At 43.2% G+C, this 22,726-nt stretch overlaps 1 protein-coding gene across 7 annotated transcripts in view; it reads right to left on the bottom strand.

The window, feature by feature from the left end:
• Positions 1-22,726, bottom strand: part of NLGN2 (neuroligin 2) — a 77,930-nt gene that overhangs the window by 15,521 nt on the left and 39,683 nt on the right. Inside the window, exons 1-3 of one of the 7 annotated variants that reach the window (XM_089481109.1) lie at positions 19,388-19,407; positions 16,642-16,698; positions 579-728 (exon numbers count right to left, since the gene is read on the bottom strand). In XM_089481109.1, coding sequence (XP_089337235.1) covers positions 579-699 — 121 coding nt within the window. In that variant the 5' untranslated portion in view covers positions 700-728; positions 16,642-16,698; positions 19,388-19,407. Of the gene's footprint in view, positions 1-578; positions 729-13,516; positions 13,534-16,641; positions 16,699-18,297; positions 18,465-18,761; positions 18,838-19,387; positions 19,408-19,618; positions 19,638-22,726 lie in introns of those variants that run through there. The other 6 variants (XM_089481102.1, XM_089481105.1, XM_089481106.1 and 3 more) reach the window with 6 other exon arrangements.

The following is a 22,726-nucleotide window of genomic DNA, read 5'->3' on the forward strand; positions in this document are numbered from 1 at the left end:
TTGCATAGTGCATCTTGTGGGCTACATGTGGCCCTCTGACCCCATTTTTGTGGCCCCAAACCTTACCCAAACCCATCAATTTTTTAAAAATGGGTGTGATTCCAAGACATTTGCCCAAAACCACACAGAAAGCCTCCTAGCACAGGAAAACATGCAAAAATACCTTCCCAGAGCCCTGTACTAGTTCCCATCCCTCCGTTTCCCTCTCCAGTCCCTCTTAAATTGGTAGTAGGATGGTTACCATTTTTGAGAGGGACTGCAAAAGAAAATAAAGGCATTTGGGCTTCCTGTAAGAAGGAGTGTGATGAGAGGGAAACAGGTTCTTGCCTTCCCTCCCATGCACTCTTGGCCTAGAAAGAGATTGTTTTGCAAGGGGGAAATGCAAGAAGCAGAGCTTGCAAAAATAACTTTTTTTGGGGGGGTGACCAATCTCCAAATTCTCCAGCTCCTAGGACTGGGAAATTCTGGCAGTTGTCATTTCAAAAAATAACTTTTGCAAGGTCTAAAGGAGAAGCCATGGCTCTGGGCACCCACTGCCCCTCACAGGGTGGGCCAGCATGCACCCGCCTCCCCCGTACCCAGCACGCCGAGCCGGTAGTTCATGGTGACGACAATCACGTTGCCGTACGCAGCCAAAACGCTGCCGTCGAACATGTTCCCCGTTCCTTCCATGTAGGATCCGCCGTGGATGAAGAGCATGACTGGTTTCTTTCCGCTATCCCGGATATCTGCGAGATGAGAAGGGAAGAGACCAGACAACGTGAGGAAGGGAAGCAGGAAAATAAATCCCCCAATTTTCTTTCCTCCCAAACCAAGGTGTTTTTTTCTTTGCCAACAGAAACACTTGCCCCTCTTGTACCCAGTCCAGGATGGGAAATGGCTGCACACATTCCAAGGCCATGTTTTTAAAAGCCACTACAGTTTTATTTGGACAGAGAACCCAACCCAGAAGCCATGCACCAATAACTATGGAGGTGTGCATGAACTGGACATGTTGGAATGCAAATCAGAGGGAGTTTTGAGGTGGGATTGCATTTTTAAGCAATGCAGATGGTCAAAGTCAAAGTATTCCTAGCCTCCTACAAGGCAGTGGATGAGTATTAATGTGGGAAGAGGGGAATGGAGCATGGATAGGAAGACTGCCATGAAAGTTGGGATTGCAGTGGCAGCTGGTGGCTTCTGAAGGTGCATCCACACTGCAGAAATAAAGCAGTTTGGCACCACTTTAACTGCCATGACTCTGTCCTACAGAATCCTAGGATTTGTAATTTCATGATGGATGAGAACGCTCCAACAGAACAGGTTGAATACCTCCCCAAACTACAAATCCCAGGATTCCACAGGTTGGAGGCAGGACAGTTAAAGTGTTTTCCCTCCGCTTTATTTCTGCAGTCTGGATTCATCCTCAGTCAGGAGGAGTGTGATAAACCCACTTCTGATTTAATTCCGGATTTAAAGGGACCATTCCCCAAGGTGCTGAACTTCACATCCCCATTTGAACACTTTGAAGAACTGAAGAACAAAATCCGGCACATGAAAGGAATCGAATGAGAAGCAGATTGAGTATCAAATACATATGGTTTTAAAGAAGTCACCAAAAATGCAGAGAAGAACCGGAAAGGGCAAGGGAGGAAGTCTACTTTCAGCAGAAGAAGATGCATGTGAGAAAGTGCGAGAGTAAGTGAAAGGTATGAGGAAGTGAGGTTTGAAGAACCAAGATGGTGGGAATGAGAAGGAGTAGAGAAAGGAAAAAGTATGATGAAGGCGTGAGGAGAACAAGAGATGATATGAAGTGGGATGCAAAGGTATCTGGCATGGTTATGACATGTTTAGAAAGACTGTATAAATGCATAAAGAGATGAAACAAGGATATATATTTATATATGATTGGAAGAAGTAAAGAAATTACTAATGAAGACGAACTAGAGAATATTTGATGTTGGTGATGTCATGATGGTAGGATGTTTGGGGTTATTGTAAGTGATATGATGTGGATGTTTATGTCATGTTTTTAATGCCATGGACAATTTGTAAATTTGTTGAATTAAAATTATTTTAAAAATAAATAATAAATAAAACCTGGCACAGATTCATTGCGCTCCTGACCTCAGAAGCCATCGCAAAATGGAGGCCGCAGAGTTAAGATGATGGGGACAGAGATAAAAAGTTGTATATACTGGAAAACCAAGACTCTCCAATACCAAGAATGGTATCTCCCTGGGATCAGATCTTCCAGAAATGAGAGACAGGGTCAGTAGGTGAGGAGGGTCAAGGGCCAGAGGCTAACCGAAGCCAGGAAATGGGCAAAGTCAAGTGACCCATTCTTTGCAGCACAAGTCAAGAAGGTTAGCAAGGAGGATATGCACACGTTTCTTTGACAAGTTCTAGCTCACTTCCTTTTTTAAAAAGGTGAATCCGGGGTTAAAGAGCTTCAGCACTTTGCAGCCTCCTTGCCCCTGAACCATGCCTCTGGGTTTGGGGAATCCGTGGCGGGGGACCGAACCCCTCGGCAGAGCGCCCCCATCCTCAAATCCCTTGTTCCATTTCTAGGTCACATCCCATTTCCATGGCAACCTGGAGCCTAATTAATTCGCTGCAAGGGGAGAGCGTTAATTAGACGCGCCAAGGCCTTAATTAGCCGCTGCCACTCAGAGCCCCTCCCCCTTGCCTTTCCGGAGGGAAACAGATGGGGAAGAGGGCGGGGCCAATGGAAGGAAGGCCCCAGGCCCTGGCACATGCATGTACCTCCTTTGCACACTCAGCGCTTTGCACAAGTTCCAATGTTTTTGGACAGACCCCCCCCCCCCCGCAGACCCTCTGTTCCCCCCTCTCATGCTAGACTAGCTCTTCATTCAGTTCCCTCCTCCTCCCAATGGTCCCAGTTCTGAACACAGGGCCATCACTAGGGTTGGCATCACCTGCTGCAGTAACTCATGGTGCCACCACCCCATTAACCTTCTCCTCCCATACAACACCATACAGAATCCGTAGTCATGTTTATTGGATTCATAAATTGCAATTCCCATATACAGTGGGTCCTTGGTATCGGCTGGGGTTTGGTTCCAGGATCTCCCTTGGATCCCAAAATCCATGGATGTTCATGTCCCATGAGATTGACTTAAATTCGAGTTCTGGATAGGTAAGATTTGATGTTTTGAAATAAAAATTTATATATATACACACACACACACACACACACACCTGGGGTCCCTCCTTTCTCCTCCTACGGAGCCTCATCCCATCTCTTCAGCATTTGAAAGGGACGCAGTGGAAGTTCATAGATCAATTCTGCCCCAAAGCAGATAGCAATAGCAATTGCATGGACAGTTGCCCTTCCATTTGCGCCGTCTTCAGATCCCCGACCCTCACTTACTCGCGAGGAGCAAATGGAGGGGGTTAAAATGGGGGAGGGGTGCTTGTGGGCACATGCCAACATTCAAGCCTATAGGGCTTGAATATGTGCGAGTTTCCATTTTCTCAGGGTGGTCCAGAACGGATCCCTCACGAAAAAGGAGGGCTCTCTGTACATTTCTATGTCACTTATCAGTGAACTAGAATTACCTAAGTGGTTGACAATATGTAAACCAAATGGTGTTTGGGAAGCAGTGATGTCACTCCTATTTAGGGTGTCATCCGGTGTGGTCCGCACCCCGTGCACTCCGGTTGTGACACCACGGTGTGAACACACTCATTACACATTGGAGATTTTCACACGGGGACAGGATAGGGATGGGATCGTGTCCTTAACCCACGTGTGACTGTGATGGCACAAAAGGTTTTCAAATCATAGCGCCGATCCCACCATTAACCTGTCATTAAGGTAGGGTTGCATCAACGCAAACTTCCATTAATGCAAAATGCTGACCAATGTCGCTTTAATGACAGGTTAAAGGTGGGATAATGACAGGATAAGTGTGATTTCATCTGAAAGCCTTTCATGCAGTTGCCATCATTCCTGCTTCCCGGATGGGATAAACGCGAATCCCATCTGAAAGTCCTTCTTACAACTGCACAGGGATGTCCTTCATCTGATAATCCCCATTGTCCTAACCTTGCCTGGATAATCGCACAACTTGATGTTGCCTTGTAGGGATCTGCATGAATTCCCCCACTGCATGCTGTAAATGCCAGTTATGGGCATGGGCATAAAATGCCAGCCTTGGCTTCCAAAATAAGGATTCTGCCCTTTGCAGAAATTCTAGAATGCTAGAAATTCCCCAGATTTCTAGCACTGCAATAACTTAACTCTTCCATCACACATTTAGATATATCCAAAGAAAAGGGGCCGGGAGTTACCAAAGGAACGTGGAACACCGCAAAGAGAAAAGTTGTACTCGGGAACAGTGGCCTCCCTTTTCTGCAGTGTTAGAAATCTGGAGAATAAGGGGAAATTGAAGGAGGCAGCATTCTTATTTGGAGGCGACACTCTCATTTAAAAGGCCTGTGCATTTAAACCAGTCTCCTGCACACACATAATTTGACAACACATTCCGGAAGTCCTTTTTTTGGGACTGGAAGAACGGTGGACGGCACCAAATTCACACCTTCTGGGGCGGAGGGGTGGGTGGATCTCACGACTCTGAGGCACCGTTTCCAAGATGGGAAAGTGAGACAGGAATGGATTATGTAATCCTAGCTATGTGGTAATTATCATCCTTGATGTGAATTTTAAAATACACAACGTCTTTGGATGCCATTCTTTGCAGAGCTGGGGGAAATGACCTTTTTGGACGACAACTGCCAGAATCCCCCCAGCGGCCACAGCCACTGGGGGGATTGTGGGAGTTGTCCCAAAAGGTCACTTTCCTCCTTTGTGATGAGACATGTGTACAGCCATTGTTGCCATCAGTGATCGGTTGGTCGTGTGATACATTCATACTCCCATGTTGTGCTGTATATACTCATGTATAAGTCTAGAAATTTTAGTCCAAAAATCAACCCAAAAAACCTGGTTCAACTTATCCATGGGTCAATGTAAGTACTGTACCTTAATTCATATATATATATATATATATATATATATATATATGGTGCCATCCCCTTTCTCTGAATAGAGTGGTAAAAGTGGGAGTTTAGTCCATCCTGGGAGCACCAAAAAGAAGCATGGATCCCCTCTACTCTCTCATCCATTTTTACAAATTGGCTTAGTACCAGAGAAGTGGTTGTATCATTAGATGGCTTGTCAGGATGATCACAAACAGTTGTGTCTGCCAGAATTTTCTAAGTTCTTTGGCATCCTTTCCATGGGTCATATCAAAATCCATACTTTTGGCCCTCAAACCTGCCCCCCGACTTATACATGAGATTGACTTATAGTTGAGTTCTGGACAGACCTAAAGAAATCAGGGTGGCAGAAGTGAAAGGATGGCTAGATGTGAACGCACAAGCAAGGTGCTTCACATCTCCAATGCACAGCTATTGTGGCGTTCCATGTGTAACCCTATGCTGCTACAAAATACCAGAAAATACAAGCGAACTCTTACACAGACATGCACACGCAAGCACTGCTCAGAATCAAATTGGTATCTTTAGACATGGGTAGATTTGCACGTGGGAGCGACTGGGCGTTTTTGGATGCTGCAGAATATCTGTATTCAGACATGTTGGGGCTTCAGACTTGCACCGTTGTGCATAATGTCCCTTCACATGCGGCATTCAATTCCATAACCCTGCCGCACAATACCGGGCAGCTATATAAATATTAAACTATTTCGCCCATATAAGTGAGGACAAATAAGTTTCAGTTTCCCCCCTGCTGAGCAGAAAACAAACAAACAAGCATTCCTGTGCATTTGGTATTTCCACATCCGAAAGTGGTTCAGGAAATTATTCTGCATAGAAATACATGTGGGGATATATTTTTTTGCATGAAAATTATGGGGTTTTTTATTATTTTTTGCATACATAAAAATGTTTCCAAATAGCCACACGTATTTTTTTTGTCCAAGATTGCTGTTTTTTTGTGCACAAGGCAGTGATCTAGCAAAACACATGAAATGAATTTCAGCAGGGATAGATGTGAGGTACTACATACACCTAGGCAAGAAAAATGAAAGGCACAAATATGGGATGGGTGATACCTGGCTTGAAACCAGTACATATGAAAAGGTTTGTGGGGTCTTTAAGCATATGCTTTGAGAATCAGCCTCTTCTGGAAGACCTTGGTGACGCATAGGTCAGCTGACAAATAATGTCCCATCCAAAGTCTTTCAGAACACTATATAGGGCACGAACAGACAGGCCAAAATAAAGTTGCTTCAGGTCACTTTGGAGGTATGCTGTTTAAATGATGCATGAGTCCCAAAAGTCCGGAAGCCATGCCAAAGCCACGCAGCTTTGGTGCAGCTTCTGGCCTCTTAAGTTGCATGTGACATTTAAACAGCATCAATGGGGATGCTTTGAGTGTACGTTCCTGCATGGCTGAAAGAGACTGGACTGGATGGCCCTTTTTGGGGTCTCTTCTAATTCTATGATTCTATCATTCTAGTTGTCTTGTCACACAGCAACTTCAGACACCAGGGAGTTATGTCAAGCTACATCTCACTTGACCAACGGATCCTTGAAGCGTTTGTCCAAAGCAGTAACCTTTTCCAAATTCTGCACCATCTCCACGTCTTGTGACGACAATTCCAGGAGGGGCTGATGGGTTGTGTGAAGGAATCTCCTTTCCTTGTCCTGAACTGAACTAGGATGTCCTCTCAGGTCAAGGGCTTGTTGTGTGAGTGCTTGCAAACCCTTGGCCGCCCAAAGGCCTTGCATAAGGAATGCAGCCACTGGATAGCTGTTAGCAAGAGGCTTCGCAGTGGGGACAAGGTTGGTCAGACTCAACCAGCGGGAAATGAGCGCCAGAAGGAGAGTTCCCACTTTCTCAGAGGGCTCCATTAACTGCACCGTGGGTGCAATCAATGCGTTCCCCCAAGGAAGCGGTTTTGAATACTCCCTCATCTTTACAAACCTTTTCCAAACAGGTTTGTCTGCCGAGGAAACCCTATCCTATAGAACTGCAAAGCACAAGGGGAGGATTCTGGGCAGGGTTTGGAAAGGTTACTTTATTTGGAATTAAACTAGAAAATAAGAATAATGAGGAGAAGGAGGAAGAGGAGGATAATAATATATCCTGCCCTTCTAGCAAAATAGGGATTCAAAACTCAAAAACTGTCAGATGTTCCAGCTCCACCAGCAACTAGAGATGATCATCCAGTGTTACTGAAAATGCAGTCAGACCTTAGAAAAATAAGCTTTCTGGGTAAGGATTACAACTCTCATAATCCAAAAGGCTGGGGGATTCTGAGTGTTGTAGTCCAAAATAGCTGTAAATTGAAAAGCGGAGCCTCAAAAACAACTTTTCCCAAGCTTTTATTCAAGTGGATATTTTGGCCTGAGAGCTGATGGTTGTCCCAAGGAGAGTAGACTCCTTGAATCAGGGGGATTTACAAATGTGTTGACCAAACCGTAGATTGGGTCTACTTTAGTCGGGGCTACAAATAGGATTCCATTCATAATATGATGCGTGCGCAGTTTACACGGTGGTGTAGTTAAGTCTGGATGGAGATCAAATCTTGTGTCTGAAGGTGCCTTCATGTCAACTTATGGCAACCTCATGAATTCTGCAGGGTTTTCTTAGGCAAGGAAGACCCAAAGGTGGTTTGGCCAGTTCCTTCCTCTGAAATAGAGCCTCCAGCACCAGGTATTCCTTGGTGATCTCCCCCCAAGGCCTAACCAGGGCTGACCCTGCTTAGCTTCCATGATCAGATGGGATCTGGTGCCTTGTGTGTGCCTCCAAGTCTTAGTTGGTTTATGGTGACCACATTAATTTCATAGGGTTTTCTTAGGCAAGGAATTCTCAGAGGGTATTTTTCCAGTTCCTTCCTCTGAAAAATAGCTCAAAGCACCTGGTTTTAGTTGGTGGTCTCCCCTCCAAGGTCTTAGTTTCCAAGATGGGATTTGCTGCCTTGTGTGTGCCTTCAAATATCTTGTTGGCTTGTGGCCAGCCCATTAATTTTATATGGGTTTCTTAGGCAAGGAATCCTCAGAGAGTTCTCTCCAAAATAGAGCCTACAGCAAATGGTATCCGTTGTTGGTCTCCCATCCAAGTCCTAACCAGGGCTGACCCTGCTCAGCTTCCAAGATCAGATGGGATCTGGTGCCTTTAAGGTATTTAAGCAGGGCAGGTTGGCATTGCTCTTGCCCTTGGGCAAATTAATAAGAGCCCAGCAGTTTCTGCAGTTTCTGGAAATGCCTAGCTGTGAGCAATGTCTGATTTTCAGAAACACTTGCTGACTCCCCCTTACCTTTACATCTTGGAAATATTGTCTCAGACATTAATTCATCGCTTCCAATTCATTGAAAAAGGGGGGAAGTCTGCAACAATATTTTTCAAAACTGTAATTGGACTGTTAAATCGTCAGAGGCATTCATTTACATTTCTAGGCACTTTTAATTTATTACTTGTCATTTCAGTACTTTGGAAATGCCACCTTTTTAAAGAATGTTTAACGATTTACCAATTAACAAATGAATTGACAAGATAAACCTGCTTAAATTTCTCTATATCCTACATCAGCCGAACTTTAATGCGTTTAAACTTCAACGTGTTCCAAGACACCGTTCTAAAGACTCGGAAACCTAATGAAAATAATTGAACATGCTACATTTTGATGAGTTTAAACGTAATTAAGTTCAATTTTAATGTGTAAACAAAACTAACACAAACCTTTCCATCTTCTGGATCAAACTGAGGATCTCACCCAGCCCTAATAAGGCATCTTGAAATATGGGTGCATCTACACTGTAGAAATAATGCAGCTTGACACCAGTTTGATACCACTTTGACTGCCGTGGCTCATTCTATGGAATCCTGGGAATTGTAGTTTGCTGCAGCACCACAGCTCTCCAACAGAGGAGGCTAAATGCCGCACAAATCCACAATTCCCAGAATCCTATAGCATTGAGCCAGAGCAGTTAAAGTGGTATCAAACTGGGTTATTTCTGCAGTGCAGATGCAGCCTTCTCAGTTGTGGACAGACTGATGGCACCAAGGCTGCCTTCTTTTCAATGCCAAATGGCTTTTTATTAAAACCCTTTGGTACCTAATTTACTTTTAAGCATTCACGCTTTAAAACAAAACAAAACCCTTTTTGCCTTTTTAAGCTGCATTAACTTGTTTTGAGTTGTTTAGTTCATTTTCCTCTTGATTACATTTCTTATTGATTTTAATTTGGAACTGTCTACATTGTTTTATATCTTGTTTTATCTGTTCGCCGCCCTGAGATCTCGGGATCAAAGAGATGGATAAAAACATGATAATAAGGCAATAATTAAAAACAGCTTAATACTATGTTAATTGTAACTTTTGGTACACTTTTCGCTCCCTGTGTAACAACATGAGCCTTTTTATTCAGTATGCAAAAGGACCATTTGCACCTTTGTGACTAAACTTTCATAGACTAGTGAGTTTATCACACTGATAAACTGATTTCGACATTAAAGAGAGAGTGAAGCGCATTTAAAGCATCCCACAAATAAAGTGAAAATGGAGAGTAATTGCACAAATGATTATCACATGCAATTGAGCAAAGAAAACGATATCAGAAATGCATTGTTGCTGAAATTGTGAAATTAAAAAGATGCGCACAATGCTTCTCTGTGACCACTTTAATGGCGGGTTTTGTGCAACGTTGTGTGAAATCGTTTCACATAATTACTCAATTTTTCTAGGATGTTCCTGGGATAAACATCTGATCTCCTTCATGTGATAAACTCCTAGGTCTACTCCCTCCAAGGTGACCAGATGTCCTCCTTTTCTAGGACATGTCCTACATTTAAATCTACTGTCCAGAAGGCATTCCAAAATGTCCTCTATTTTGAGCATGCATTTACATTTATGGTCATGTTTTTAGCTTTTACGTTGTAATGGCCTACTTTTTCTTTCTCTTGAATGTCCTACATTTTGTGGCGCCTTGTTCTCCTTTGCGGTGAGGACATCTGGTCACCCTGAGCATGAGAGAACCCCTGAACTGTGGGAGCCATTTTGCAAGGGCACAGGATTCAAATTTTGCACACTTTCTTTGTAAGACTGAGTGTATTTACATATATTCCATAACATTATCCAACAAGTTGGGTCCTGTTCAGGGATTTATTGCAGATCGTGGAGAAATGACCTCTCTCTTCTTTTTTCTGGACTACAACTCCCAAAATCTACCAAATGGCGCAGTTTCTTGAAGAGCATGGGAATTGCAGTACAGAAAAGTAAACTTGCAGCAGGAGAAAGGGACAGACCTCTGAGGACTATACCACTTTGTTCTTACCAATAAGATGAAGAGGAGATGCTTGCAAGCAGAAATCTAGTAAATGAAGAAGAAAGGTTCTAACCCTTTCTGGGGTTTTTAAAAAACAGGAAGTCTGAAAGGGGATTTTTAACAAGTGATGTTCCAGTCAAAGTGATGCTCCTCCAATGAGTAGAGCTGGTGTTGAGATGGAGGAAACACATGTATCCAAAGTGTTAAAAGGAAGTACAGTAGAGTCTCAATTATCCAACCTTCGATTATCCAACATTCCGGATTATCCAACGTCGCTCTCAGTGATTTCTTTACATTTTCAGAGGACTGTTTATACATGACAATGTTATTCCTATAACGTTACTGCAACGTTACTTTTACTGTTACTGCAATAAAACTTCAATACGTTTGCAATTCATAGTGATTTCAAGGCTTTTCTTGGACCCTCCGGATTATCCAACATTTTTGGCTATCCAACTATCAGCCCCCCCCTGCCCCCCCCCCCCGCCCCCGTTTATGTCGGATAATCGAGACTCTACTGTACACACTTTCGGTCAGTTTGGCTGTAATGGGGACCCATGCTTCTCCCATGCTTTGTGTGATTATCACAGCCATGCGCTGCCTTGAAAGCGTTTATATCTGATTTCAAAGTGACCACAAAGTCCCCCTTCCGTCACATCGAAATCTGGAGGATTTTGGTTTCTTTAAGACTGTGTTTTCTACAAAACAACCTGAGGATACATCCATCCACACTGCAGAAATAATAGTTTGAAACCGCTTCTGGGATTGCAGTCCTCATAGAAGTAACTTTCTGGCTTGGATGTCCTCAAAGAGAGAGTCTGCAAACATACGCGCGAGTGGGATGTGTGTGTATATGTCTGTCGTTTTTCTCACAACGACAACACACTTCCCACCATTTCAGGTTAATTTTTGCGGAGGATTGACACATTCAAGAGAGCTGTGCTTTGGCATTGAATCATCAACCCAACCATCAATCTGAAGAGTTCAGTTTCACTACGGAGCCTGGAAATGGGAGCTAAGAACCTCATACCAAGGAGATGTGAGTGCTACTTCGCACTGGGATGGTAGTGGTTATGCGACGCTTGTGAAGTAGTCATGCAACGGTGCATGTGCACAGCAACATGAAACACACAACTACAGTGTGCAAGGCACACAGAAGACACAACAGCTTCACAAGCCCAAAGAATGCAATCTGACACCACTTTTAAGGGCTGTAAGGTCCATCCTATAGAATCCTGGGATCTGCAGTTCTGCAAGGTCTTTAGCCTCTTCTGCCAAAGAAGACCAGTGCCTCACAAAACTACAAATCCCAGGATTCTGTAGGATGGAGCCATGGCAGTTAAAGCAGAGTCAAACTGCATTATTTCTACAGTGTGGCTGCACCCTGTGTTTTTTAAACATTCCACTAAATAGGGACTTCCACGTCAGACAAAAATAGCCAGCTGTTTCTGTAAGGAAACTTACGCTTGTTTAAGGCACTAACACAGTGGTCCCCAAAGTGTTCCCTTCAAGAGATTTCGGACTTCAGTTCCCAGGAGTCTCAGCCATGTTGGCCAATAGCCTGGAATTCTGGGAGATGAAGTCCAAAATCCCTTAAAGAGCACAGTTTGGGGACTACTGCACTAACAGGATGCCAGCTATATTATTATTTGTATCAATTTACATTTTTCATAGTGTTGTTTTAACTTTATTATAGTAATATTTTATTAATTTTATAATCTTATTTGTGGTTTTAGATTGTGCGCTGTAGGTAGGATTTTGTTTCTATTTTGGATTATTGTTTTCTCTCCTTTGTCAAGTGTTATGTAAAGCCTATGGCGCTATACAAATAAATGTAATAATAATAATAACAAGAACAATAGTAGTACCTTTGCAAGGACTAACACTCCCAGCATCCCTCTTTCAACATGGCCAGTTGGCAGGGATGTTGAGAGATGTAGTCCCAAAAAGTCACTTTGCTCAGTTCTGACTTCATTCTATTATTATTATTATTATTATTATTATTACTAATGCTACTGCAATTCTATGTATTTGTACACCATCTTTTCACCAAAACTGTGACTTCAAGTTGCTCAATATGTCTACCTATAGAAAACACTATGGCTCTTTAGGGATTTAATAGTAAACTGCTTGCAAATATTAACACACTGCTTAAAAAACAACAACAACAGAGTATGATTCCCAAGACTGTTTCGTTAGTATCCTTGAAAACTACACTTAGGATTGAAGCCTATGCTGGTAAAAATTTGTTGTGGGAAATGAAGCTGCTTTATCTCTGGCACTGAGGCATTCCTTATTGGAATAACCTGATTTGTCAAATTGCTTCATCTGTACTTTTCTGGGTGTGAAATTAATGCAATTCATACAACATTTGCTATTTTCTGCAAAACTGGATTCTGAGATCTTTTGAAGCCAAGATACGCTTTCGGAGAAAACTACCCTAGCGCTTCCTTTTCAGTTTTTAGCCTTTATAAATTAAAATTACCTACAGTACATAACTTTCTCATTCATATACACACACACACACACACACACACACACACACACACACACACACAGGGTTGCCATATCCCACCTGGGGGCGGGACTTTCCCGGTTTGGGGCGGGTCCACACAGTCCCGCCCCGGTTTGGCCCCTCCTCCGGGATTCCCCCCCCCAGCGAGGCTCTGGAGGTGGCTCCACAATTGCAGAGTCCTCCGAGGCCTGGCTGGGGCTTGGGAGATGCTGTCTCCCAGGCCCCAGCCAGGCCTTGGACAAGGTTTAAAAATGCAGGACCTTTTTTTTTTTAATTTCCTGGCCAGGAAATTAAAAAACAAAAAAGGCCTTACATTTTTAAACCTTGTCCTACATTTTTCCCGGTTTGGAGGTCCTCAGGGATGGCAACCGTACACACACACTACATACATGCTCTTGCCCATTAGGAACCAATCTGTCTCTCCTATAGGTTCCCAATCAACAAATGCACATGTGGTGTATGTGTGTATATATATATATATATATATGTATATATATATATGTGTGTGTGTGTGTGTGTGTGTGTGTGTGTACTGCAACCAAAGCTTCGAAAAGTAACTTTGTTGGAGAGTTCTAGTCCAAAAAAAGGTAACTTTTTCAAGCTCTTGATCTAGCATTGATGATGGACCACAGATCAGTGATCAAAGGAGCACAGAAAATAAATCCAATCCCCACCCTTTTCAGTGGAAAAGAAAGAGGCTCACAGGTTTATGGAGAGCTGTTTCCAATATTTTGGCTGTAAGTACAGTGTTCCTCAAACTGACCAACAACTCCTATCATCCCAAGCCAGCATGTCTAGGGAGTGATGGGAGTCGCCATCCAACACATTTGGACACAGTCCCAGTTGGCGAAGGTTAAGGGGTGGGAAACCTGCAGCTCTACAGGAAATTTTGGACTCTAACTCCCAGCAGCCCTTGTCAGGAGAGCCAATGGTGAGGAATGCTGGGAGCTGCAGCCCAAACACATTTCAAGGACAGGAGGATTCGCACTGCTGGGCTACATGGATAAATGTGCCTCATATTTTTCAGACCAATGTGAGGGCCCATGCCCCATTATGGGCTGCATTTCATAAACAAAATGGCATCTTCTGCTCTGTTAATGCCACTCTGTTAACTTGGTCATGCTGAATGGGGGATTCTGGGAGCTGTAGTCCAAAAAGCAACTTCTGCAGGTGTCCAATAAACCTCTTTCAGAGCCTCCAGGTATCTTGGCGACTCTCTAGCCCTTGTTGCTAAGCAACATAGCCGCCATTTTGGGAAATTGTTGGCTTTCAGTTTCTGCTTTGCTCAGCTCTCGGTTACAAAAATGCTGGGTCAGCTGTATTGCACCTCCCATGATGTTTTCCCCTATTCGGTCCATAAGCCATAAATACCCCCCACTTCTACCTCAGCACTATAACTCCTATGATGCACTGTAATGAAAAGCCAGGCTAGAGACTACAGGTTGGGGAACAGTAGGCCACCTGATGCCTTCCAGATGCTTTGGACTACAACACCCATTGGCCCCAGGGACTATGGGAATTGTAGTCCTTGGCATCTGGAGGAAGATGCCACCTTCCTGTTCTCCCATGACGCCAAGCCTGAATCCTATTAACAACCAGAGTAGATGTGGGATGCATCCTCATTGTAGAAATAATGCAGCTTGGGATCACTTTAAGCGCTGTAGCTCCATGCTGTGGAATACTGGGATTTGTCGCTTTAGCAGGGCCTCATTCCCACTTACAGATAAATCGGTGTGCGATCCGAATCGATGGATCAATTTGACATCGGAGCGTGGTTCCCACTACATTTGCCCCGGTCGCATTTTCCGTCATTTTATTGTATCAAAATAACCCACTTATAATTCCCATTCACAAATGATTCGATTCTATTTAAACCAGTTCCTGAGGTAGATAACCCACTTCAGTAATGAATTGAATTAAACAGAATCGGTCCCTGCGTTTTTGTTTTTTTAAATGTCCATCATTTAATCGCTTTAACGCACACGTCACAATGAACCAATTCCAATCTGCATCCGGATCACATTAGCGCTGAAGTGATTCTTTTTAGATCAATTCACTGAATCGAATCCGATTCTGGTTCACATTTGTGCTGAATCGATTTTGTCAAAAAGAAGCGGGGGAAAATCAGTGTCAAAAAGACGCGGGTTAAATGGGTCTGGTGTATGGCCCCGCTCTTAATTCGGATTAAGTGGGAACCAGGGTCGTTTGAACCGGTTCAAACCGATCTGTGATCTGCTTTAAAAGGTAGAGGGAATGAGGCCCAGGTCTTTAGCCCTTGCGGCCAAAGAGGGCTGGTGCCTCACAAAACTATAAATCCCAGGCTTCTGTAGGACGGAGCCACGGCAATTAAAGCGGTGTCAAACTGCGTTATTGCTACAGTGCAGATGCATCTTCTGTCGCTGAAGAAATTACACACGGAATCTTTCTCCTATGAAAAAAGAGATTCAAATGAATTTTTTGTCTGCCACCTTTTCAGAGATGCAATGAGTCAATTCAGTGTATGTCCCTTAAAGCAGCTTGGGAAAGTTACTTCTCTGGACTACAGCTCCCAGATCCCCTTGACCAGATTTTTTTGGTCAAAAATGCTGCTGCTTCTTTTTTTAACACAACCCCTAGAGTTGTGTCAGTCTGGGGGGATTCTGGGAGTTGGAGTCCCGCTGAATAATTTCATCACAAATAAAAGACATTGTCATTAATGTCTATTGTACATATTTACAGTGTTATTGCACTTCCTTTTTTCTTAATCAGTTCCATGTAAACTCTGTCATTATTTTCTATCCTTCTATATCTCTAACAATGTCTGGTAAACAAAAACCATTTCTTTTAAAGCTCCTTTTCTAACATTATATTACTCATTCTAATGACATTTATATTTCATTGCATAGTCTCCTCTTCAGCAGATTGGATTTACACAAAGATTATGCCAGCATAAGTTCCTTTTTCTTCTTTTAAGAAGTGCTCCCTTAACTTTCTTGAGAGCAATACTAGATAAGAGAGAAATCCTTCCAAAAACTCTTAGTATTTCCAACAATCATCCTAAATTCTTAGTATTTTGGACATGAAACTATTAAGTGCGTGAAAAACAGACTTCCCACCTCTGCTATTAAACAATTGTTTTTCTCGTCCCTCTCTTTTGTTTTCTTAAAAGACAATTTAATCACCAGATAAGAAATAATGACACAATGGGCAACACCCCGCATTGCCTTTTCTCCTCCCAAAATCCACTTTAAATTCAATCATGTGGAATTAGCAAATGAGAAGAAACAAGAGGGAAAACAGGCCAAGATTAGGTTGGTCTTGCGAGATATACACCCCCCCACAGCCCCACGACCCCAAATAAATTTATTTCATTTCCCTTTATAACAACAACAGTATTATTAATAGTAACAATAATAATTAATAACCCTCTTCTACCGGCCTAATTGGATTATTACGGGGCAAATTTTATTATTTTTTCCCTTCCAAAAAAAGACAAAGGAAAAGAAAAAAGAGGAAAAGGTAAAGAAAGGAGGAAACTGAATCACTGGCAAAGATTTCGGACGTTTTCGGAAAACAAGAAGGAGGGCGTTTTGTTTTTGCTCAAAGAGAAGATCGAAAAAAGGAAAAAAAGGGGGAAGGGGGAGGTTTCCAAAATGTTTTTAATTTTAATTTATTAAGATATATATGATTTTGTTCTGGTTTTTAATTAAAAAAGAAGAAGTTAAAAACCAAAAAACAACAAAAAAGGAAAATAATTTTGATATATATATATATATTTTAAAATTTTATTTATTTTTGTTTTGTTTTGTTAAAAAAAGAAGCAAGTTGTGAAACATGCAGGAAAAATACCTTCGTCTGGAGTGGGATTGTTAGTTGATGCCTCCTCACGCTTTTTCGTGAGCGGACCTAAGAGCAAGAAAAAAGAAGAAAAAAGAAAAATGGGACAAGGGGGAAAAAGAGAGAGAAAGATCAAGAAAAAAAAAAGAGATCGGTTGTTTGGTTTTTTTGGTTCATCAAAAAGGGGAAAAAGCAATATTTTGTTCTTTCTGTCTTTTTCACTTAGCAAAATACAAACAAACTTTAGATTTAAGTTGCTTTCTTTCGGTTTTGTTTGGTTTTTCCGGTCGGCGTGTTGTATGTGTTTTGGGTATTGGTGCGGTTTTTAAACGTTTATTTTTTTCCTTTCCCCCACCGAAAAAAAAATTACGACACAGAAATACAAAGATAATATATCAGAAGCTGTGAAATTAAAAGGTTGGTTAGAGAGGAAACCAGGTTTTTGGGGGAGTAAGGAGGTGGAAGGAGAGCAGTTACAGGAGGGAACAGAAAGGTTAAAAAATGGATGAAAGCCCCAATTTTGGGTCCCATTGTCAAGCTTCGCGAGGGGATGAGGGTATTGGAAGTAGAATCCCAGAGAGAGGGGATAATGGTGTGACCAACTCTTATATTTTACTGATGCTTTTATTGTTAGCCCATTTTTATTGTTAGCCTATTCTTGCAATAATCCCATTATTGCGTCGCATTGAGTTAAAGCGGTGTCAAACCGCTTTATTTCTGCAGTGTGGATACATCCTCTTAAAAGTCACAGGAGCCCAGCTATTATTATTATTACTGTTATTATTATTTTTATTTATTTATTTATTTTTATCACACTTCTCTGCTTCAATCTGTTCGGAGAAGCTGGATAAAAATAAAGGTTATTACTCTTATTCTAGCTGGGCACCTGTGACTTTTAGGAGGATGTGTCCACACTGCAAAAATTAAAGCGGCCTGACACCACTTTAACTCAATGTAATGCAATAATGGGATTTGTAGTTTTGTGGGATATTTAGCCTTCCTTATAAGAGAGAGCTTCGGTGCCCCACCAAACTACAAATCCCAGGATTCCATGGAAGTTTAAGCAGTGTTGAAATGCTTTATTTCTGCAACACGGCAGCAGCCTTTCAACACCGAGCAAACAACCTTTGACAGGTTTTAGGTCTGGTGTTCTCCAGGGGTTGTTGCATGGACTGCCGAAAAATGTCGAAGAGAAAACGAAAAGTCCAGCGATCGATTTTCAACTATCTGGAAATATAAGAAGTGCCTCCCTTCAAAGTTTGGAAAGTCTCCTTTTCTGAGCTCAGAAAGCCTCCCTCATGAATAGTAAAAAGTCTCTCCTCAGAATTTTTCCCCATAGAGCTTGGAAAGTCTCCCCTCAGGGCCTAGAAAGCTTCCTCTCAGGTCTTAGAAAACGTATTAAATCTCCCCTCAGAGTTTTGCCAACCTCTTCTCAGTGCTTGGAAAGTCTTCCCTCAGAGCTTAGTAAGGCTCCCCTCAAGTAGCTTGGAAAGTGTCCCTTCAGAGTTTAGAAAGCCTTGGAAAAATCTACCCTCAGGGATTAGAGAAAGTCTCCCTTCGTGGAATTATGGGATTATAGCATCCCAGAGTTGGAAGGAACCAAAAGGGCCATCTTCTAGTCCCACCCGCTGCCATGCGCAAATACACAAATCAAGATGCTCATCCTACTTCTGTTTAAAGACCTCCAAGCAAAGCTCTCCTCTTGGAAAGTCTCCTCTCAGGGATTAGAAAACCTACCCACATAGTTTAAAAAATAAAATCTCTCCACAGAGCTTGGAAAGTCTCCCCTCAGAGTTAAATAAGGCTCCCTTCAGAGTTTAGAAAGCCTTAGAAAGCCTCCCCTCATGTTTTGGAAAGTCTTCCTTCAGACCTTCTCTCATAGTTTGGAAAGTCTCTCCTCAGGGATTAGAGAAAGTCCCCCTTCAGACTTTAGCAAGGCTTTCCTCATGGTTTGGAAAGTTTCCTCAGAGTTTAGTAAAAATCTCCCTTCTGAGTTTAGAAAGGCTCTCCTCAGAGTTTAGTAAGGCTCCCCTTAGGGCTTAGAAGAACCACAGTTTAAAAGTCTTTCCACACAGCTTGGAAAGCCTCTATTCAGAAAGTCTTGGAAAGTCTCCCCTCAGAGGTTTAGAAACCTTGGAAAGACTCTGGAAAGTCTTCCTTCAGAGTTTAGCAAGGCTCTCTCTGCACTACTTGGAAAGTCTTCCCTCAGGGATCAGAAAACCTGCCCACAGAGTTTTAAAAGTCTCTCCACAGAGCTTAGAAAGTGTCTTTCCAGGGCCTAGACAACTTTGGAAACCTTCCCTCACAGTATAGTAAGGTTCTCCTTATGTATGGCTTGGAAAGCCTCCTCACAGAGTTTAGTAAAACTCTTCCTTCCAAGCGCAGAAAGCCTTGGAAAGCTCTCTTCAGAATTTAAAAAGCGAGGCTTGGAAAGTCTCCCTCCAGAGTTTGGGAAGGCCCTCTTGGTAATTTAGAAAGTCTCCCCTCAGGGATTGGAAAAAGTCTCCCTTCAGAGTTTAAAAAGGCTCCTCTCAGGACGTTGTAAGGCTCTCTTCAGAGTTTTAGAAAGCCTTGGAAAGCCCTCTTCAGAATTTAAAAAGCAAGGCTTGGAGAGTTAGGGTTAGAATCAGAGTTTAGCAAGGCTCTCTTGATAGTTTGATAAATCTCCTTTCAGAGATTAGAAAAAGTCTCCCTTCATATTTCAGCCAGGCTGTCCTCCTGATCTGGGAAGTCTCCTCTCAGGGATTAGAAAACCTACCCCCAGTTTTAAAAATCTCTCCACAGAGTATGGATACAAGCTGAATAGACTGGCATCCACATGATGCAGCACCAAAAAGGAGCACCAGAAAGTGCTGCCACGACGGCAAAGGCGCCTTTTCCCCTGCGCAAAAAGGAGTGGCATTTTGCTGTTCCTTTTCATGCTGGAGAAAGGCCAGATCAGGGCTGTGGCATGCGGGGGCCACATCTATTGAGCCCCAAAGTCTCCTACTTCTTAAGAAATCCTTGGAAAGCCTCCTCTCAGAATTTAATTAGGCTCCCTTCAGAGTTTAGAAAGCTTCAAGGCTTGGAAAGTCTTCCTTCAGAACTTAGCAAGGCTTGCCTCAGAGCTTGGAACGTAGCAGTGATGGCGAACCTTTTAGAGACTGAGTGCCCAAACTGCAACCCAAAACCCACTTATTTATCGCAAAGTGCCACGTTCCCATGGCTTTCTAGTAACAAACTCTGGTGAACTCTGTGCTGGGGCGACGGTGCCCACATAGAAAGCTCTGAGTGCCCCCTCGGGCGCGCAAGCCATAGGTTTGCCACCACCTTGCCTTAGGGTTTAGTAAAGCTGCCCACAGAGTTTAAAAAGTCTCCCCATGGAGCTTGGAAAGCGTCCCCTCAGGGCCTGCGAAGGCTACCTGGTTTTGGGATGCTCTCCCCTCAGAGGCCCAAGTGGCACCAACGCTGCTGCCATTTTGGCACCCAGCAGAGACCTGTCTTTTTCTAAAAGACTGTGGAACCTTACTTATTTATTGATTTTATCTAAATCTGCACCTGCATTTCAGTCACTTTAAACTGCTTTATCTTATTTGGATGGTCTGGTTTTAACTTATCAAATGATTTGATGTGCCTTTTTTTAAAAAAATTGACTCTTTAAACGATTTCTTACTAGTTTATACAATTTCAGTTGGTTAAAGAGATTCTATTGAGTTGGGATGGTATGTCGCTGTTGTGTGCTTCCATGTTGTTTCATACATACGGCAATCCTAAAATAAACTTATCACGGAGGTTCCTTGGCCATATTTCTTCAGATGAGGTTTGTCACCATAGCCTTCCTCTGAGGCTGAGAGAGTGTGACTTGCCTAAGGTCACCCAGGGAGTTTCCATGGCCGAGTGCAGGTTTGAACCTGGGTCTAACAGAACCCTAGTCTACAACTCAAATCATACACTATGCTGCCTCTTCTAGGGCTTTCTTGGCCTCATTTCTTCCAAGGGAAGTTTGCCATCATTGCCTTCCTCAGAGCCTGAGAGAGTGTGACTTGCCCCAAGTCGCCCAGGGTAGTTTCCGCGGCCAGGTTTGAATCTGGGTCTCCCAAAATCCAAGTCCAGTACTCAAACCATTACACCACATTGGTTCTCACTGAGATGATACAAGGGTATGGTGTAAATATTTAAATAGACAAATAAATAAATTTTGAACAGTGGTGGAAGGGATCCACAAAGTGAATTGTTGCTCTTGCGGGGAGAGAGGCAGTTCCTCCATTTTGAGTGAACTCAGGCCTTAAGCCAACTTTTGGGGAGCTGCATATGGCACACCTTTGAACCGGGGAGCTTTGGTCAAGACTGCAACAGGTGCAACCTTTGCCCAGCATGGATAGATCCACTGCAATGGGAAAAGGCTGCTGCACCTCTTAAATTTCTACCTGCAGCCATGTAGGTAACAAAAGATGCCGGCACCCTGCTAGGGAAGAAAGGAAGAGAAAGAAAGAAGGATGAAGGATGATTAAAGAGGGAGACATGGAAGCGGGAAGGAGGGAGTCAGGCTGAAATGAAAAGAAACACGTTGCATTAAAGGAAGCTTCTGTCTTTAGGAGTTATATTTTAATTGGTGTCCTACAGAGATGGTTTTGCTTCTTGAGGTAAAGCCAAGAAGCCAGCAGGAAAGTTGGAGAAGCTCTGCAAACATGAGATTCTTGGTGTAGGGCTGGACTACAACTCTGGAGACCAGAGTTCGAATCCCTGCTCAGCCATGGAAAGCCATTGCTTTACCTTAGGCAAGTCACATATTCTCAGCCCCAGAAATCCCCATGATAGAGTTATCATGTCAAAGTAAAACTGAAAGCACACAATAACCACTGTGATGCAGTGGTTGCAGTGATGGACTATGACCCTGGAGACCAGGGTTTTGTTCTCCGCTCGGCCATGGAAACCCACTAGGTTACCTTGGGTGAGTCACACACTCTCAGCCCCAGAAAACCCCATGATAGGGTCACCTTAGACTTGCTATAAGTCAGAAGCAACTTGAAGGCACATAACAGCAACAAACAACAACTTCAGCCATCTTGCATCATCTAGGCAAATTAGGAAACTCCGTTGTAAAACAAAACAAAACCAGGGTAGAAAGATCCCTGTGGTCAACATGAGAAGAAGTGGCCAAGGCCCATAGAGATGTCTCCTCTGCCCCCCTTCCAAAGCCCCATATCCCCAATGCCAATCCCCTCCCTTCTATGGGGCTGTTCAAGTTGTGTTGTTAGACTGGACGGATGTCCAGATGGTTGAGCGGACATACATTTTGCCAGAGGCTATTGTATTGTGTGCCTTCAAGTTGCTTTTGACTTTTGGTGACCCTACAATAAACCTATTACGAGGTTTTCTTGGCAAGATTTGTTCAGAGGAGGCTGGTCATTACCTTCCTCCAAGATCCGCCAAAATACTCTGGACTGCTCCTGCGTCCAGCTATGCTGTCTGGTGCCACTGTTGCTGGTGCAAATCACACCCCTTGAGGTCAGAAACAAGGGGCCCAGCATTGACCACATGGCTGGAGACCTCGTTGTGACCTTAGAGAGAGCGACTTATGCCATCGGCAGCAGGCAGCACAGCGGGACATATGTGTGCCTGGCGTTGCTAAAGAGCGCTCTGGATTTTTCTGCAAAATATTGAGCAAAAGCAGAGTGATTTTAAGTCAGTTTAAAAGATGGAAAGGGCAACTGTGGTGCCTTGCATCATGAAGACAGTCCACACTGGAATTGGGGATTTGGTCCTGCATTGTAAAGATGGGTCACAGTGTGTGTGTGGTGGGGGGACACAAAATGGACCCTGAGTGAGAATGACTTGCCCAAGCTCAGCCATCTCCAAGCAGGGATTTGAACCCTGATCTTGTAGTATCCTAATCCAACATCCAGACCACTACAGTCTCTTCATCGGGGCTTGTAGCTGTGCCCCACAAAGAGGAGACACTGAGTTTGGCAAGGTTCCTATGATGGTGGGGGATTATGGGAGCTGATGTCCCCAAAAGATCATTTCCCCCCCAAGTTCTGAGGGGAGGATTTCTGAAATCAAGGGAAGAAAGGTTTCCCAAGCTTTGAGGAGAGGCACTTCTTTTCAGGTTTGGTTT

The sequence above is a fragment of the Sceloporus occidentalis genome, unplaced genomic scaffold (genome assembly GCF_023333645.1).
Source record: "Sceloporus occidentalis isolate IW3139 unplaced genomic scaffold, rSceOcc1.0.p SCAF_14, whole genome shotgun sequence".
Classification (NCBI taxonomy): domain Eukaryota; kingdom Metazoa; phylum Chordata; class Lepidosauria; order Squamata; family Phrynosomatidae; genus Sceloporus; species Sceloporus occidentalis.